Source organism: Ranitomeya variabilis, chromosome 1 (genome assembly GCF_051348905.1).
Source record: "Ranitomeya variabilis isolate aRanVar5 chromosome 1, aRanVar5.hap1, whole genome shotgun sequence".
Taxonomy (NCBI): Eukaryota; Metazoa; Chordata; class Amphibia; order Anura; family Dendrobatidae; genus Ranitomeya; species Ranitomeya variabilis.
The window spans coordinates 1102262679-1102281354 of record NC_135232.1 but is presented as its reverse complement, the minus strand read 5'-3'; the positions used below and the strand labels follow the sequence as shown (position 1 = coordinate 1102281354).

At 50.2% G+C, this 18676-nt stretch overlaps 1 protein-coding gene across 1 annotated transcript in view; it reads left to right on the top strand.

The window, feature by feature from the left end:
• The window catches only part of LOC143790368 (protein S100-P-like), a 79222-nt gene that overhangs the window by 24755 nt on the left and 35791 nt on the right, over positions 1-18676 (top strand). The window contains exon 2 of the mRNA XM_077279115.1: positions 8881-9115. Coding sequence (XP_077135230.1) covers positions 8978-9115 — 138 coding nt within the window. The 5' untranslated portion in view covers positions 8881-8977. The remainder of the gene's footprint in view (positions 1-8880; positions 9116-18676) is intronic.

Genomic DNA, 18676 nt, shown 5'->3' with positions numbered 1-18676 from the left:
ACCCCAATAACAGAGGAGGGACTGTTGACTGTGCGTACAGCACTTCTGGACGGCAACTGGCGGTGTTGGAGCCCAGGGACAGGTGGAGGAGGAGGAGGTTGGAGGAGGTAGGAGGGATTGCCACACACACAGCAGGGGAACAGCTGACGTTACTGAACCCCAATAACAGAGGAGGGACTGTTGACTGTGCGTACAGCACTTCTGGACGGCAACTGGCGGTGTTGGAGCCCAGGGACAGGTGGAGGAGGAGGAGGTAGGAGGAGGTAGGAGGGATTGCCACACACACAGCAGGGGAACAGCTGACGTTACTGAACCCCAATAACAGAGGAGGGACTGTTGACTGTGCGTACAGCACTTCTGGACGGCAACTGGCGGTGTTGGAGCCCAGGGACAGGTGGAGGAGGAGGAGGTTGGAGGAGGTAGGAGGAGGTAGGAGGGATTGCCACACACACAGCAGGGGAACAGCTGACGTTACTGAACCCCAATAACAGAGGAGGGACTGTTGACTGTGCGTACAGCACTTCTGGACGGCAACTGGCGGTGTTGGAGCCCAGGGACAGGTGGAGGAGGAGGAGGTAGGAGGAGGTAGGAGGGATTGCCACACACACAGCAGGGGAACAGCTGACGTTACTGAACCCCAATAACAGAGGAGGGACTGTTGACTGTGCGTACAGCACTTCTGGACGGCAACTGGCGGTGTTGGAGCCCAGGGACAGGTGGAGGAGGAGGAGGTAGGAGGAGGTAGGAGGGATTGCCACACACACAGCAGGGGAACAGCTGACGTTACTGAACCCCAATAACAGAGGAGGGACTGTTGACTGTGCGTACAGCACTTCTGGACGGCAACTGGCGGTGTTGGAGCCCAGGGACAGGTGGAGGAGGAGGAGGTTGGAGGAGGTAGGAGGAGGTAGGAGGGATTGCCACACACACAGCAGGGGAACAGCTGACGTTACTGAACCCCAATAACAGAGGAGGGACTGTTGACTGTGCGTACAGCACTTCTGGACGGCAACTGGCGGTGTTGGAGCCCAGGGACAGGTGGAGGAGGAGGAGGTAGGAGGAGGTAGGAGGGATTGCCACACACACAGCAGGGGAACAGCTGACGTTACTGAACCCCAATAACAGAGGAGGGACTGTTGACTGTGCGTACAGCACTTCTGGACGGCAACTGGCGGTGTTGGAGCCCAGGGACAGGTGGAGGAGGAGGAGGTTGGAGGAGGTAGGAGGGATTGCCACACACACAGCAGGGGAACAGCTGACGTTACTGAACCCCAATAACAGAGGAGGGACTGTTGACTGTGCGTACAGCACTTCTGGACGGCAACTGGCGGTGTTGGAGCCCAGGGACAGGTGGAGGAGGAGGAGGTTGGAGGAGGTAGGAGGGATTGCCACACACACAGCAGGGGAACAGCTGACGTTACTGAACCCCAATAACAGAGGAGGGACTGTTGACTGTGCGTACAGCACTTCTGGACGGCAACTGGCGGTGTTGGAGCCCAGGGACAGGTGGAGGAGGAGGAGGTTGGAGGAGGTAGGAGGGATTGCCACACACACAGCAGGGGAACAGCTGACGTTACTGAACCCCAATAACAGAGGAGGGACTGTTGACTGTGCGTACAGCACTTCTGGACGGCAACTGGCGGTGTTGGAGCCCAGGGACAGGTGGAGGAGGAGGAGGTTGGAGGAGGTAGGAGGGATTGCCACACACACAGCAGGGGAACAGCTGACGTTACTGAACCCCAATAACAGAGGAGGGACTGTTGACTGTGCGTACAGCACTTCTGGACGGCAACTGGCGGTGTTGGAGCCCAGGGACAGGTGGAGGAGGAGGAGGTAGGAGGGATTGCCACACACACAGCAGGGGAACAGCTGACGTTACTGAACCCCAATAACAGAGGAGGGACTGTTGACTGTGCGTACAGCACTTCTGGACGGCAACTGGCGGTGTTGGAGCCCAGGGACAGGTGGAGGAGGAGGAGGTTGGAGGAGGTAGGAGGGATTGCCACACACACAGCAGGGGAACAGCTGACGTTACTGAACCCCAATAACAGAGGAGCGACTGTTGGGACTGTGCGTACAGCACTACCAGGCAACAACTAGCGGTGTTGGAGCCCAGGGACAGGTGGAAAAGCAGAGGAACACAATGTAGGCCGAAGCCTGAGAAAGTCGAAAGGGAACCTTTAACCCCCCCCCAAGGCGTTTGTAGCTGAAAGAGCCAGCTTGTGCAGCACAAAAGATGCAAAAGGAAAAGGTGGCTCTTTTCATCATGCTCCTTGCAAACACAGAACTAAACACTTATAAAATGTGTCCCCTGCAACCGTAAAACCGTCCCGGAGGTGGGACTTTCCTTCGTAATGTGACGCAGCCCAGCCGTCATTCCTACCCCCCCGGCGCCGCGCACCGGCTCCTCAGCGTTGTTTTATTCCGTCCAGGAGCCTGCGCTGTTATGTTATCCCGTGGCCAGGCACACTTAGCGCTGCCCGTCTTCTGGCATCATTTGGTGTCTGGATGGCTGCGCCTGTGCGGCCGCGCTGGCAGAGAGCCCGCCTCGCAGTGTCTTCTGATTTAATCCCACTGGGGGCCTGGGATCCATGGACATGCGCAGTGCATATCTGAACCTCCACCTCTCACTCATCTCCCTATGGCTTCTTCAGACTGTGCGGTGTCACGGCCGTGGCATGCTGTTAGGGACCAGCTGACACCGAACAGTCTGAAGAAGCCATAGGGAAATGAGTGAGAGGTGGAGGTTCAGATATGCACTGCGCATGTCCATGGATCCCAGGCCCCCAGTGGGATTAAATCAGAAGACACTGCGAGGCGGGCTCTCTGCCAGCGCGGCCGCACAGGCGCAGCCATCCAGACACCAAATGATGCCAGAAGACGGGCAGCGCTAAGTGTGCCTGGCCACGGGATAACATAACAGCGCAGGCTCCTGGACGGAATAAAACAACGCTGAGGAGCCGGTGCGCGGCGCCGGGGGGGTAGGAATGACGGCTGGGCTGCGTCACATTACGAAGGAAAGTCCCACCTCCGGGACGGTTTTACGGTATCAGTGGACACATTTTATAAGTGTTAAGTTCTGCGTGTGCAAGGAGCTAAACAAAAATAGCTACCTTTTCCTTGGGCAGCATTACTGCTGCACAAGGTGGCTCTTTCAGTAACAAACGCCTTGGGGGGGGGGGACAGATTCCCTTACATTTCAGTTGTTGTGTCAGCGTGGCGGTCGCATGACACATTGCCGGCTACACAGCTGGGGATCAGCTGACGTTACTGAAACCCAATAACACTGGGTCGTATGTTTTGACTGTGCAGACGGCACGTCTGAGCCTCAACTGGCGGTGTTGGAGCCCAGGAATTTAAGTTCAGGTGGTAGAAAGATGAACACAACAGGAGACCTGGATAACGTATACAGTGACCTAATTATTCAATCAGGAGGAGGAGTGGCAAATTCCGGCGAGATCCAGGCCTTGTTCATTTTCAGGAAAGTAAGCCGGTCAACGTTATCGGAGGATAGTCGCATGCGACGGTCAGTTAGTACACCACCTGCAGCACTAAAGACACGTTCTGATAATACACTGGCCGCAGGGCAAGACAGCACCTCCAATGCATACTGGCTTAGCTCTGGCCATGTATCCAGCTTTGAGACCCAAAACTTGAAAGGGGAAGAGCCGTCTGGGAGTACAGCAAGAGGGCAAGACATGTAGTCTGTCACCATCTGACGGAACCGTTGCCTCCTGCTGACTGGAGCCGTCTGTGATGGTGTAGACTTTTGTGGCGGGCACAGAAAACTGTGCCACAGTTCGGCCATACTGGTCTTGCCTTGGGCAGAGGCACTGCTTCTGCTCCCTCTTTGTGCAGAGCCTCCACCACGGCCTGGACGCACTGAGCTGCTTTGGAATGCACTAGCAGCACTTCTCTCAGTTGGAATGGAGAAGATGATGGAATTGACCAGTGTGTCTTGGTACTCCCGCATTTTTCGCTCCCGGTTCAACGGTGTGATGAGGCTTTCTACGTTGTCCCGGTAGCGAGGATCGAGGAGGGTGAACACCCAATAATCAGACATGTTGAGAATGTGGGCGATGCGGCGGTCGTTTCTCAGGCACTGCAGCATGTAATCCACCATGTGCTGCAGACTGCCAACTGCCCAAGAAACGCTGTCCCCTGCTGGAGGCGTGATCTCTGCCCGCTCGTCATCACCCCACCCTCGCTGTACACACTGAGTACTGGACAATTGTGTAACTCCCTCCTCTGGACGGATGTCTTCCTCCTCCATTGACTCCTCCTCATCCTCCTCACAAACGGTCCCCTGCCTACGCGTTTGTGAGGAACCACGTGGCGCTGACTGTCCAGAAGATGATGGAAATGGTGAATCCTCATCCTCCACCTCTTCCACAACATCATCCCTTAGCGCTTGCAGTGATTTTTCAAGCAGGCAGATAAGGGGGACAGTCATGCTGACTAGTGCATCATCTGCACTCGCCATCCGCGTGGAATAATCAAAGGGACGCAAAACCTGGCAGACGTCATTCATAGTGGCCCACTCTGTGGTTGTGAAGTCTGTACGGCGCTGACTGCGACTTTTTTGCGCCTGAAGCAGCTGGTACTCCATTACAGCTTGCTGCTGCTCACACAACCGCTCCAACATATGTAACGTGGAATTCCACCTGGTAGGTAGGTCACATATGATGCGATGTTCCGGCAGGCGGTGTCGGCGCTGCAGAGCCGCAATGCGCGCTTTTGCCGTGCTGGAACGCCGCAAGTGAGCACACTCTAGGCGGACCTTGTGCAGCAGTGCATCAAGATCCGGATAGTCCCTCAAAAAGCTCTGCACGACCAAATTGAGCACATGTGCCAGACATGGGATGTGAGTGAGGTTGCCGAGGCCCAGAGCTGCCACCAGATTTCGGCCATTATCACACACTACCATGCCTGGCTGGAGATTCGCTGGCACAAACCACACATCGCTCTCCTGCTTGATGGCATTCCAGAGCTCCTGCGCTGTGTGGCTACGATTCCCCAAGAAAATTAATTTCAAGACGGCCTGTTGACGTTTGGCCACGGCTGTGCTCATGTCGGTCGTAACAGGTACACGTTCATCACGGGTCCATGTGGAGGTGGACTGTGACGGCTCCTGCAGCGATGATTCTGAGGAACTGGTGTAAGAGGAGGAGTCAATGCGTACAGAATGGATTCCTGCAATCCTTGGAGTGGGCAGGACACGTCCTGCGCCACTCGCACGGTCTGTACCCGGCTCAACGACATTAACCCAATGGGCAGTGAGGGAAAGGTATCGCCCCTGTCCATGTTGACTGGTCCACGCATCGGTGGTGAGGTGGACCTTGCTACTGACGGCGTTCAGTAGCGCGTGTTTTATGTGTCCCTCCACATGCTTCTGCAGGGCAGGGACGGCTTGCCTGCTGAAGTAAAAGCGGCTGGGCACATTGTACTGTGGGACTGCCAATGACATCAAGTCACGGAAGCTGTCAGTCTCCACCAGCCTGAATGACAGCATTTCCAGTGACAGAAGTTTGGCAATGCCTGCAGTCAGAGCCTGTGCTCGTGGGTGGTTTGACGAGAAAGGCCGCCTTTTCTCCCATGCCTGTACTACCGATGGCTGTAGACTGGGCTGGGAGTGTGTGGATGACTGGGAAAGTGGCGCTGCGGGTGGAATTACAGCGGGTCTCTGGACAACAGGGGCAGAGGTTCTTCCACGGCGATCCTGGGAGGACGCCGAACCAGCTGCGTGTGAGGTAGAGGAAGAGGCAACACGAGCTGAAGAGGTGGTAGCTGCCGCTGTTGGTTGGCCTACCTCTTCAGTGTGTTTTTCTAACTCCGCCGGGTGCCTGTTGCGCACATGTTTCCACATGTTGGAGGTATTGAGGTTGCTGACATTTTTCCCTCTTTTGACTTTTTGATGACACACGTTGCATCTGACATAGCAAATGTCATCTGCAACTGTGTCAAAAAAGGACCAGGCACTGCAAGTCTTGGGAGCGCCCTTTTTGGCTTTTGGAAGAGACATGCTCCTAACGGGTGCCAAAGCGGAGGCTGCAGGATCCGCAGTCTTCCCCCTCCCTCTCCCTCTTTGGGCCGTACGGGGAATCTCTTCCTCAGAGCTGCTCCCACCACCTTCCTGTCCCTCACGCCAAGATGGGTCGAGGACCTCATCATCTACACTACCCTCTGCCCCCAACTGCTCCTCCTGGGTAGTCTCAGCAGCAGAGCACGCACCAGTAAGTGGCACCTGAGTGTCATCATCAGCTGATGCGGCCTGCGATGTGGTGACCGGAGCCACTGGCCCACCCGCCTCTTCAGAGGAAGACAGAAAAAGCTGTTGGGCATCACTGCACCCTGCCTCTTCTTCCATTTCTCCAATGCTGCTTGGCTGGCCCCCTGTTTCCAAGCCAAGAGATTCAGAGAACAGAAGTAGAGACGGCTCCTGTCCTGGGCTCTCTGTCTGCCTGGGCAATTTGGCAGGTGGTGAAGAGACAGATGGCTGCTCTCCAGTGCTCTGTGTCTGAGAGGATGTGGCACTAATGGAAGTTGATGCATTAGCTGCCATCCATCCGACAACAGCTTCAATTTGTTCTTCACGCAGCAGCGGTGTACGGCGCTCGGACACAAAGCTTCGCATGAACGACTGTTGCCTGGTGAAAGTGGGTGCTGATGAGTCACCGGTGCCCGCAGCAGGCACAGAATCCCCACGTCCCCTCCCTGCTCCGCGACGGCTCCCACGCCCCCGTGCCTTACTCACTGCCTTCTTCATCTTGGTTGACTGATAAAGATAAGCAGAAAAGTACTAACGGATTTGTGTGCTTATTCCTGAGCAACTCCTCCTAACAGGTATAAGAAGCACTAATTATCTAAAGTGTGGACTAGACTTTAATATGAGCTAATGTGGCCTACAGAAATGTAAAGTGGTGTAACTGGTGTGTTTGGTGAACTTTATTATTTATTTATTTTTTGGGGGCTGAACTGACAACAGATAGAGCTGCAGTCACACGGAGACCGTGCAGACAGACGTAAACGGCGCTACAAGGCCCAAAAACCCTCCTCTACTTTATCCTATGTAGTGTTTTTCCACAAATTAGCTGGAGACGGGTGGAAAGACACTAATAGGATTTTTTTGAATAAATTAGCAGCAGACTACACTATTTGGAAAAAAAAGAAAATTGATTTGGCGGTATGACGCAGTGAAAAACCCTGAGCTGGAGACAACCAGGCTATAGCTGCTCACAGATTACAGGGCGAGCTGCAGTCACACGGAGACCGTGCAGACAGCCGTAAACGGCGCTGCAAGGCCCAAAAACCCTCCTCTACTTTATCCTATGTAGTGTTTTTCCACAAATTAGCTGGAGACGGGTGGAAAGACACTAATAGGATTTTTTTAAATTAATTAGCAGCAGACTACACTACTTTGAAAAAAAAGAAAATTGATTTGGCAGTATGACGCAGTGAAAAACCCTGAGCTGGAGACAACCAGGCTATAGCTGCTCACAGATTACAGGGCGAGCTGCAGTCACACGGAGACCGTGCAGACAGCCGTAAACGGCGCTGCAAGGCCCAAAAACCCTCCTCTACTTTATCCTATGTAGTGTTTTTCCACAAATTAGCTGGAGACGGGTGGAAAGACACTAATAGGATTTTTTTAAATTAATTAGCAGCAGACTACACTACTTTGAAAAAAAAGAAAATTGATTTGGCGGTATGACGCAGTGAAAAACCCTGAGCTGGAGACAACCAGGCTACAGCTGCTCACAGATTACAGGGCGAGCTGCAGTCACACGGAGACCGTGCAGACAGCCGTAAACGGCGCTGCAAGGCCCAAAAACCCTCCTCTACTTTATCCTATGTAGTGTTTTTCCACAAATTAGCTGGAGACGGGTGGAAAGACACTAATAGGATTTTTTAAAATTAATTAGCAGCAGACTACACTACTTTGAAAAAAAAGAAAATTGATTTGGCGGTATGACGCAGTGAAAAACCCTGAGCTGGAGACAACCAGGCTACAGCTGCTCACAGATTACAGGGCGAGCTGCAGTCACACGGAGACCGTGCAGACAGCCGTAAACGGCGCTGCAAGGCCCAAAAACCCTCCTCTACTTTATCCTATGTAGTGTTTTTCCACAAATTAGCTGGAGACGGGTGGAAAGACACTAATAGGATTTTTTTGAATAAATTAGCAGCAGACTACACTACTTGGGAAAAAAAAAAAAAAAAGGAACAGTATGAGGCAATGAACCACCCTCCCTGAACTGAATACAACCAACTATGGATGGCCTATGTGGCTGCACTCAGACTGGAGACTGGGCTGCACTCACACACACACACACACAGACCCTGCAGATCGCTGTGAAAACAGCGCTACAAGGCAAAAGCAAGGTGAATAGTAGGTGAACACAGCGGTTGCTAAATTAGCCTTTGGAAAGCACAAAGAAGCAAATCGCTATCTCTAAACTGTCCCTCAGTCAGCAAACAGCGTCCTGTCACTAACTGAATTCACAGCAGAGTGATCGCAAAATGGCGCCAGCGACTTTTAAACTGCATCATGACATCATTACACCAGCCAATCACAGCCTTGCCAGTAGTTTCATGCCCTCCATGCTAAACAGGATGTGCCCACACTTGGAATCAATCTCATTGGCTGAATTTCTGCTTTTTGAATCTTAGAACTTCCGATTCCGGTATCCGATACGCGGCAAGTATCGGAATCCCGGTATCGGAATTCCGATACCGCAAGTATCGGCCGATACCCGATACTTGCGGTATCGGAATGCTCAACACTAGTGATGAGTAGTGTATTCATTGCTAGAATTTGTATCACTGTTACACCCAGTAAATATTTACATACTAGTATAATATTTGCTCTTCACCCTATAGACATAATTCCTCTATAAGTACCCCGTCCTTCCCTGTATTACATTCTGCCTACAACAAGCTGCCGGGACGAACAGAAAAGATAATATCACATCCAAACATGTCTGAGCTGGCGACTGCAATAGATATGTTAACTAATGTCTACAACAAATACTCCAATACTGGAGGCAAAAAGAACACGTTAACCAAAGGGGGAATGAAGACTATGCTGGAGAAGGACGTGCCTGTGCTCATGGCGGTAAGATTTTAATCCACACACACATAAAAATACTTAGGTATCAGCTGTGTAGCTTCTTTGTGGTTGTGTCGCAAAAATATATGGAAAATTAAGTAAATAGCAATTTACTAAAATTAGAACATCTCCCTAAAACTGCTAGAAAACAACTAGATAGTAATTCCTGATTTACTCTAAATAAGGAACACATCAACAGGGCATTGATAGATAAATGGGTGTTAGGTTGTCTATATACTGTGATTGACATACTGTACAGCTGGTGAATAGAGAACATATGGAGCTTGAACACCTGGCTGTAAAATATATGGATATGGACAGGGAAAATTCACATGTCTGATTTATCATAAAATACAAAATTTTAATAAAGTCACATAAACAAAACAGGTTACAGTACAAACTTATACAGGTAGAAATAACTAATATAAAAACAGGAGACAACCATACAACCATGGGGCGACAGTACAGGCAATAATGTGATATATGAGGGGGAGATACTAGTAGATGAATGTCACAAAAATGTAAATTGGAATCAAAATAGCTCAAACCCCTTATGGAGAAAAAGGGGAAGAGGAGAGTAAATGTGCCATCAATCAAACAGACATGGAGCGCAAGTACGTTAAAAAAATGCAGAAATAGAGGGATGCATTGTGAATGAGATGCGCTATGAATATAAATCGCAGACCCTCTACAATTCATGTAAACGTGACCCTGGACATCCCCGGTAGGCTCTGTTACTGCATAATGATATAACCATGAGAGGCAGGGGTGATGGATGCAAGCATAAAAGACACCATGGCCAGTATGGATGGTTGCAAGTCAAATAGACAGTAACAAATCCTCTTACCCATCTGTAATAAAGTGCCTGTGCGCCATGCCAAGGCCCCGACGCGCGTTTCGCTTTAGCTTTCTCGGGGGGGGGGGGGAAGCAGTGTGTTACATGCATCTTGTGAAGTTTATAACCCCCTGGGCCCTCTCACAACCAATGAGAGGAACGGAACATGCCCAACTGCATTCATCGAGCATATGGAGGCCGGACATCTGCTGACAGAACCATCCCTTCCAGTGTCGTGCTGTGGTGCATGTCAGGCATTAATATATTCCAATGACGTTAGAAGGCATGCACCACCCCATGAGGACACCTTCCCGCAAAAGAGGCAGACGTCACATGCTTCCAGTGGTGGTTGGACTAAGTGGATGTCATGTGGTGTGTTGTATATGTGTCGGCCATGTGGGCAAAGCAATAACAGGTGACTATTGCAAAAATAATATCGATAAAGCAGCAATAAACAGAGTTCGTAATGCTGTATTTCAAAACACATTGTAACTAGTGATGAGCGAATATACTCGTTATTCGAGATTTCCCGAGCACGCTCGGGTGTCCTCTGAGTATTTTTTAGTGCACGGAGATTTAGTTTTTTTCGCCGCAGCTGAATGATTTACAGCTATTAGCCAGCATAAGTACATGTGGGGATTCCCTAGCAACCAGGCAACCCCCACATGTACTTAGCCTGGCTAATAGCTGTAAATCATTCAGCCGAGGCGATGAAAACTAAATCTCCGAACACTAAAAAATACTCGGAGGACACTCTAGCATGCTCGGGAAATCTCGAGTAACAAGTATATTCGCTCATCACTAATTGTAATTTATTATTAATAATACAGAATGACGCTGTGCTATAATTCCCTATTGCATTGAATTCCAGCAAAGCCCCACAATATGAATGGGAGAATTCTGGAACATCAATGCAGGCACCATAACAATAAAGCAATAATCAGACCACTAATCCTGCCCCTTCAGCAATAAAATGGCCAATTATTTGAAAACTCACACTAGGAAACAAAGAGTATATGTACAGTAAAAAATGAAAGCGAACCTGTCAGCAGTTTTGGCCGATACGAGTTACGGCCACCCCCTTTCAGGGCTTATCTACAGCATTCTATAATGCTGAAAATAAGCCCCGGTCCGACCTGGAAGAGAAGAAAAATAGGTTTTATTATACTCACCTGCGAGGGCGGTCCGGTCCAATCGGTGTCGCTTGTCCTGGTACGGCACCTCCCATCTTCTTGCGATGTCGCCCTCCTGCTTGCTTTATGTGGATGACACGTCCCTGCATCATCCACAGAGGTTCCATGGCATCGCGCTCCTGCGCAGGCGTATTTATCTGCCCTATTGAGGCAGTTTAACAAGATAATATGAGAAGGACTTACATAGGTGAACTGATGGAGGTACTCCCGCAGCCCCAACGCACGTTTAAAGGGAACCTATCACCCCGTTTTTTAAAGATTAGATAAAAATAGTGTGAAATAGGGGCAGAGCTGGGCTTTACATTACTGCCTTTTTGGTGCCTTTACACCCCCGTTAAGCTGCCTAAATACCTGTGTGAAGTGGCCGTTTTCTGCTGTCACTCAAGTTGGTCAGGTCGGATGGGCGTGGTCACAGCGCTGTTTGTCCCCCAGGATCCTGCTCATCATTACGTTGGTGGCGTAGTGGTGTGCGCATGTCCAGCAGGCGAATCCACTGCCCAGGAGATGAATAACAGCGTGGTCTTCGCTATTCAGCCGTTTACCGGTGGGCGCAGCCATCTTTCCTGTGGCCGCGCCTGCGCAGATGGAGCGCTCTGCTGCCCGGGGCTTCAGGAAAATGGCCGCCGCGATCTCCATCTGCGCACGCGCGGAATCCCGCGGCCATTTTCCTGAAGCCCCGGGCAGAAGAGCGCTCCATCTGCGCAGGCGCGGCCACAGGAAAGATGGCCGCGCCCACCGGTAAACGGCTGAATAGCGAAGACCGCGCTGTTATTCATCTCCTGGGCAGTGGATTCGCCTGCTGGACATGCGCACACCACTACGCCACCAACGTAATGATGAGCAGGATCCTGGGGGACAAACAGCGCTGTGACCACGCCCATCCGACCTGACCAACTTGAGTGACAGCAGAAAACGGCCACTTCACACAGGTATTTGGGCAGCTTAACGGGGGTGTAAAGGCACCAAAAAGGCAGTAATGTAAAGCCCAGCTCTGCCCCTATTTCACACTATTTTTATCTAATCTTTAAAAAACGGGGTGATAGGTTCCCTTTAATGTGGTCAGTTCCTCAGGATAACATGGCAAATGACTAGAGATATGCGAATATGTTCGAAAACCGATCGCCAAACATAAATTCAACATAAATATGCCACATTCGAATTTGTGATCGGAAACACAAGCAAATCGGTAACATTCGGTAAAAAGTGCTGAAAATATTTGCAATGCCACTAAAGTATTTTGAACACTTTGGCTACAATAATGGTGGTGTATGATGAGTGTGGGGCACATGTTTGATGAGGATATAGGGGTGGGAAGGTCTCAGAGGAGAAGTGTGCTTGTAAACTTTATTTTTCCTAACTGTATGTGTGCACATTGAGGCTAGCCAATCAGGACGAGGAAACATCCACAATGTCCTGACACAATGGCTTGTGTCATGGGCTGCTGACATCACATGTCCCTCTTTTTATATAGAGCGGCCATCTTGTTTTAGCGCCATTTTGTCAATATAACAGCACAGAGAGGCTGCTCCTGACTCTTTGCATTGGATGCTGATAGATTTTTAGCTACGGTAGTTAGTTGGGCAATTGTTTCTAAGTCAGATAGTTTAGATAGCAAGTGTCCTGTGTGGCTGTGAAATGGAGCTTCCAGCATTTTTGTTTTTGCCATTACTGAGGTCTACAGACAAAGACAGCATTGTGCACATTTCATAGAAGTGTGTTGTGCACTGCTTCTATTATGCTTCATGCAAGAGAAGACCATTCTAAATCTTAATATTTCAGTTGCTAAATGTGATACAGCACACCATATCCCACCTTGTCATTTAGTGATGGTGACATTGTTCTGTGATTTGAGCTGTAGCATGATACAGCAGGCTAGATCCAAGTTTAAAATTGTTTAGAGCATATATTCTATGTTATACAGGCCTCATCCACACTAAAAGCAAATTTCTTCTGTTACTAACGTGATACAGTAGGGGAGATCTCAGTTTGATATTGTTTGGAACATATCTTTTTTGTCATACAGGCCTTATCTACATTCAAGCAGTTCTTTCTTCTGTGACTAATGCGATTCACCACGCCAGAGTTCAACTTGTCATTTAGTGATGCTGAAATTGAGCTGTGTGCGGAGCTGCTGGAAAGTAAAAAATCACATTTTTGCTGCTAATACTGTGCTCCTGCAGCGCCCCAGAGTCCTGGTCGTGCAGTATTGTCGCTCTTCCACCAGGGGGAGTGATGGTACGTCTGATTGTACTAAAAGAGTTCACCTGACCAGGTATCACAGTCACACATTACACTTCACACTCCGGCCACCAGGGGGAGCAAAAGGTTCTATTTACTAGGCCACTCCTCACACTCTGGTTAAACTGGGGGTTGGATAGGAAGTTGGAAGAGAAGCTGACTGGGTTTTGCCCAGGTAACACCTAGAGAGAGTTGCTGGGAAGATCCAGGGAGGTCCCTGTCAGGGGTGAGATCCTGACAGTGGCCTAGCAAGAGACAGATCGTTACGGAGCCGCGCCTGCACTTCATTGCGGCGGCATCCTAAGAAAGGACAAGAAGCGGAGTATATTATGGAGAAGTGAGAAACGAGATCACAGCACTAGGAGATAATACCGGGAGGAGTCGTGCCCTAAGATCGTGGCAACATCCTTCTGAAGCGCGTAGCCGGAACACCGAGGGAGTACTGGCTCTACGCATTACTCCAGATCACGGCAGGGCAGTTAACTTTAGGTTGGCTGTCTCACCTTTTCACCTATGCAGACAACGGAGGCAATTGTGGGAGAGGGGCGTTTCTAGGGTCCCTATAAAAAAGCTCCAGGCCTACCCCGTCACACGGGTGTGTCCTATCCATACCAACTGGGGGACGGAGAGAGAACATCAGAAAAAGATACAAGAGGACTATCCCGTGGTGCTCAGCAGGGAGGTACTACAACACACAGGCGCTAAGTAGGAAGGCTACTGATTTCCACCTGCAAAGGGAACTCTGGATGTGCCTTCGGACCGGCCGGTCTCAGCTAGCCCTGTTAGCAGTGCTCTGGATTGTGGATGCCGAAGTCTACAGTAAAAGGTAAAGAGACTGCAACCCTGTGTCCTCGTTATTCACTGCGACCTACACCATTACCATCTACTCCTCGAGGGAAGCCCTGGGGACATACTTCACCTGTGGGAAGGTATACCATCTAGCTGCCATTCCATCACCCCCAGCGGACCCCTAGCAGCATCGGTCACTCTGACCGAATACCACAGGTGGCGTCACGAACACTTGACAGACTTCTACCTACACCTTTAATTGGACGCCCCTTAGCAGGGCCACGGCCTGGGTCGGGCCACCGTGACATCCCCAGAAAAGAGACAGAGAGACCCGGTACCCCGCTGCCCTGCATCTGGGGGTGCTCCACTCCTACCATACTATCTAAGCAAAATGACTGGGAAAAAGCAAGGTTGTGGTAGAAGGTAAATTAGGCTTGGTGTTCAAGGTGTATGTGAGGTACGTGGTAATGTTTCTGAAAGAACTAGTGAACCAACAATGTCACGTCCTATACAAAGACAACTTACAACTCCTGTTACTGGACCGGCTACTCCACTACCTTTCTTTGGGAGACGCACAGCAGTACGCCTTATTGATGAGGCCTATAAAGAGCATGTGCTTGAGTGGATGTCAAGTACAGCTTCAAGTGGCCTCTGCTCCTCTTCATCCTCCTCAACATCATACTCAGTACAGTCCACAGAGGTGGCATCCCAATTGCCCTTGCTTTCCCCCATGGCACAACTCTCCAACCGCCCAACTTGCTGTAGGGAACCACAGATGGGTGAGTCTTCAGAGCTGTTCACACATTCTATGTGATGGACATCAGAAGTGTACTCAAAAGCTTCCCAGAGTCAAGAGGAGGAAATCATTTGCACCGATGCCAAAATGACCCAATTTTTTTTTAGCTTGGATCAGGGGCAGGATGAAGTAGGGTCTGAGCAGCATCCTGACCCTCATCAGCAGATGTTAACCCCTGAAGGGGGAAGGTGATCCTGATGAGACTCAGATATCTGAGGCTCATGCAGACTGTATTGTGCTGTCAGGGCATGAAGAGGAGGAGGGTGACTCTCTAGGCGAGGAATATGATAACACAGAGGATGATGATGAGGTGGTGAATCCCAGTTGGCGTGAACACAGAGGCACACAGCTGAGTAGATCATCTGAGGAGATGGAGGAAGAGGAAGATGAGGAGGTTATGGTGCGCTGTACTTCGCAGACATGTAGTGATGCAGCCAGCAGCATTTGAGGGTCTGCAGTTCAGAGGGGCAGCAAGAGTTGATTAGCCTGGGCCTTTTTTGACACCGCAAAGGATCAGCAATCTCACATTATAATAGTGCAATAATGTACCTATTACATGCATGGCCCTTTTCATGCGTAATCAACATTCATTGCTCTGGGAATCCCATTGCGCTAAAATGCAGACAAGCTGAACTCAGCAATCACCAGCCGCCCCATCAATCACATCTGCTGATTCTTCCTCCTCCTCTGTTACTGTGCCAAGTATTGTCACACAGGTCTCTGACCGTAAAACCCTGGGTGCTTTAACAACTCCAGTCAGGCTAACTGAGAGCCTGCCATCAACTGTAATGCAAGCTGACATGCCTGTTGTTTTTGACTGATCTCAGAGAATGAGCACACCACACCACTCGGCCCTATCTCAGCACTGCAGCTGGCCCACGGTCCTGCAGTTGTGGTCATGTAAAAGATTGTTTCCTCCTATGCATGACAAAGCTAAGAGATTGAACTCTACCATCTCCAATGTGTTGGCTAAGGAAATTCAGCCTTTCCACCTGGTAGATATAAACGCTTTCAGGAAGCTGAATGCCATCGCAGTCCCCCAGTACCAGTTGCCCAGTCGTCATTACATCTCTAAGAAAGCTGTGCCTGTGCTTCACCAGCATGTCGCAGACAACAACACCAGTTCCTTGACTAAATCTCTGTCTGCCAGGGTGCATTTCACTACAGACACTTGGATGACTAAGCATGGCCAAGGGTGTTGGATCTCGCTGACTGGGCACTGGGTGACTCTAGTGGCTGTGGGGGCAAGCGGGGAAGGTGCTGCTCCACAAGTCTTGAAATCCCCAAAGCTTGCAGGATAAACCTCTTTATTTCATACTTCATCCACTGCTTCTGCCTCCTCCACCTCCTCTAGGGCCTCCACCTGCACCCTCAACCTCTGCCTTAATGAGACACACGTTCCAAAAGTGCTGAGTGAATTCCCACCACCTCTGTACTGCGCAGCTGGCTCACCGCAATCAGACAGTGTTTAAATTGACATTGAAGTATGCAATCACCGCGCTACAATAGAAAAAGTTACTGGTAGTGTACTCCTGTGTGGAATAATATGTCAGGTGCCCAGAGTGGATTAGTCAAGCAGATGGCAGCAAGCAATAATAATACTTACTTCTAGTATCCGGGCATACAGCGATGGTTCCGTGCTAGGATGGCTGATGTACAGAGAGGCCGGGTTATGGGGAGCATCCTCCCGTGATGGCGACTCACACAGATGCACAGAGACTCAGGTTGTGAAGGTGCACCGAGATGGAAGCTAAGCGGCGTGCTCTGGCCGGAAGCACTGCTGAAGCAGGGACAAGGTTGCCGGAAAACGTGACGTCATGTAGCTCAAAACGACAGATGTGTGGTGAGACCAAAAAATCAACCAACACTTTTCGAAGGACGTGGTCCTTTTTCGTCAGGGTTACCAGTTTTACCAAATTATTTGTGATTAACACGTATCCATACTTTCATGTTTTCATATTTTCATATTTTTATATTCTCATATTCTTTGAATTTTGATGGTATTAATTAAACAGCATTTTGCACTTTCACAACTTCATTCTCCGGCAACCTGTGCGAGTTTCCATCACGGGAGGATGCTCCCCATACCCCAGCCTCTCTGCACATCAGCCATCCTAGCATGGAACCATAGCGGTACGCCTGGATATCAGAAGTAAGCCCTATTATTGGTTGCTGCCATCTGCTTGACTAATCCACTCTGGGCACCTGGCATATTGTGACCGCGCATTATTTCACACAGGAGTACACTACCAGTAACTTTTTCTATTGTAGTGCGGTGATTACAAACGTCAGTATTACTTTTACCCTACTTTGACAGGACTTGCACAGAGCCTGCCATTTCACCTACAGCAACAAGTTTTGTTTTATCTCTTAGAAGCCCCGGTGTGTCTTTTCTATTCCTCCTTCTCAGTGTTAAAATTGATATGTTTTGGAGATCGCAGTCATACAGCTGAAGAGTTCTGGAGTCTGGACAGCTCTCTGGGCCGAGTTTGAGCAATGGCTGTCTCCACTGAACCTGGATCCAGGGAAGGTCGTGTCCGATAACGGTGTGAATCTGGTGGCGGCCCTACACCGAGACAAGCTCCCACACGTGCCTTGCATGGCTTACGTCCTCAACCTAGTGGTACAGCGATATCTCTGCCACTATTGTGACACCCCAGGTTCCTGGTTGTCACAGTGGCATTGCTTTCCTCACAGGGAGAGTGATGTCAAGCTTGGAAGCGATGAAGGATTTCTCTTATCAGGTATTCACAAGCATGCAACATGTTCATACTCCAGGCCAGAAGGGGGAGCTCTGACCAGCAAACCTGTGTCCTTTGTTTCTTTCTACACTACCCATCCTCTCCATCTACACACTGGGAGCCCTGGGGACCCAACTTCATATGTGGGAAGTTGTTCCATCTTAGCTGCCATAACATCACCCCAGAGGACCCCTTTAAGCAGCAGGTGGCATCACGAATAAACTTTATTCACAAAACCCCTTTAAAGACCATCCCTTTTACATGGGCTCCCAGGGCCACGGACCGGGTCGCAGCCGCCGTGACACATCCCTTTAAGTACCAGACCCGGTACTGAGTACCCCTAGGACCTGGCGGGCGTTCCACTATCAAGTTGGATCGCCCCCATGGGGCCATGGTGTACTCGGTACCGGGTCCTGCGGTTCACAGGGGGATGTCATGGTGACTGACCTGGTCCGTGGCCCTGGGACGTCCGTGTAAAAGGAAAAGGTCTTTAAAGGGATAAAGTTTGCGTTCCTGACGCCACCTGTGGTATTCGGTCAGGGTGACCGACGCTGCTTTAAGGGGTCCACTGGGGTGATGTTATGGCAGCTAGATGGTATACCTTCCCACAGGTGAAGTATGTCCCCAGGGCTTCCCGGTGTGTAGATGGTGGATGGTGAGAGGCGCAGAGAAGAACGAGGACACAAGGTTGCAGTCTCTTTACCTTTACTGAAGACTTCAGCATCCACAGTCCAGGGCACCAGATCACAGGGCAGGCAGAGTCTGGCCGGTTTGGAGGCAAGTCCAGAGTCCCCTTGTCCAGGTGGAAATAAAAGCCTTCCTCTAGCGCTGTGGTGTTGTAGTCCCTTACTGCTAAGCTTCTCATAAGGTCCTCACAACTGTTGTAGATGTTATTTCTCTCTCTGTCCCCCAAATAGGATAGGACAAACCCGTATGACTGGTGGCTTGAGGAGGTTTATAGGGACTGTATCATGC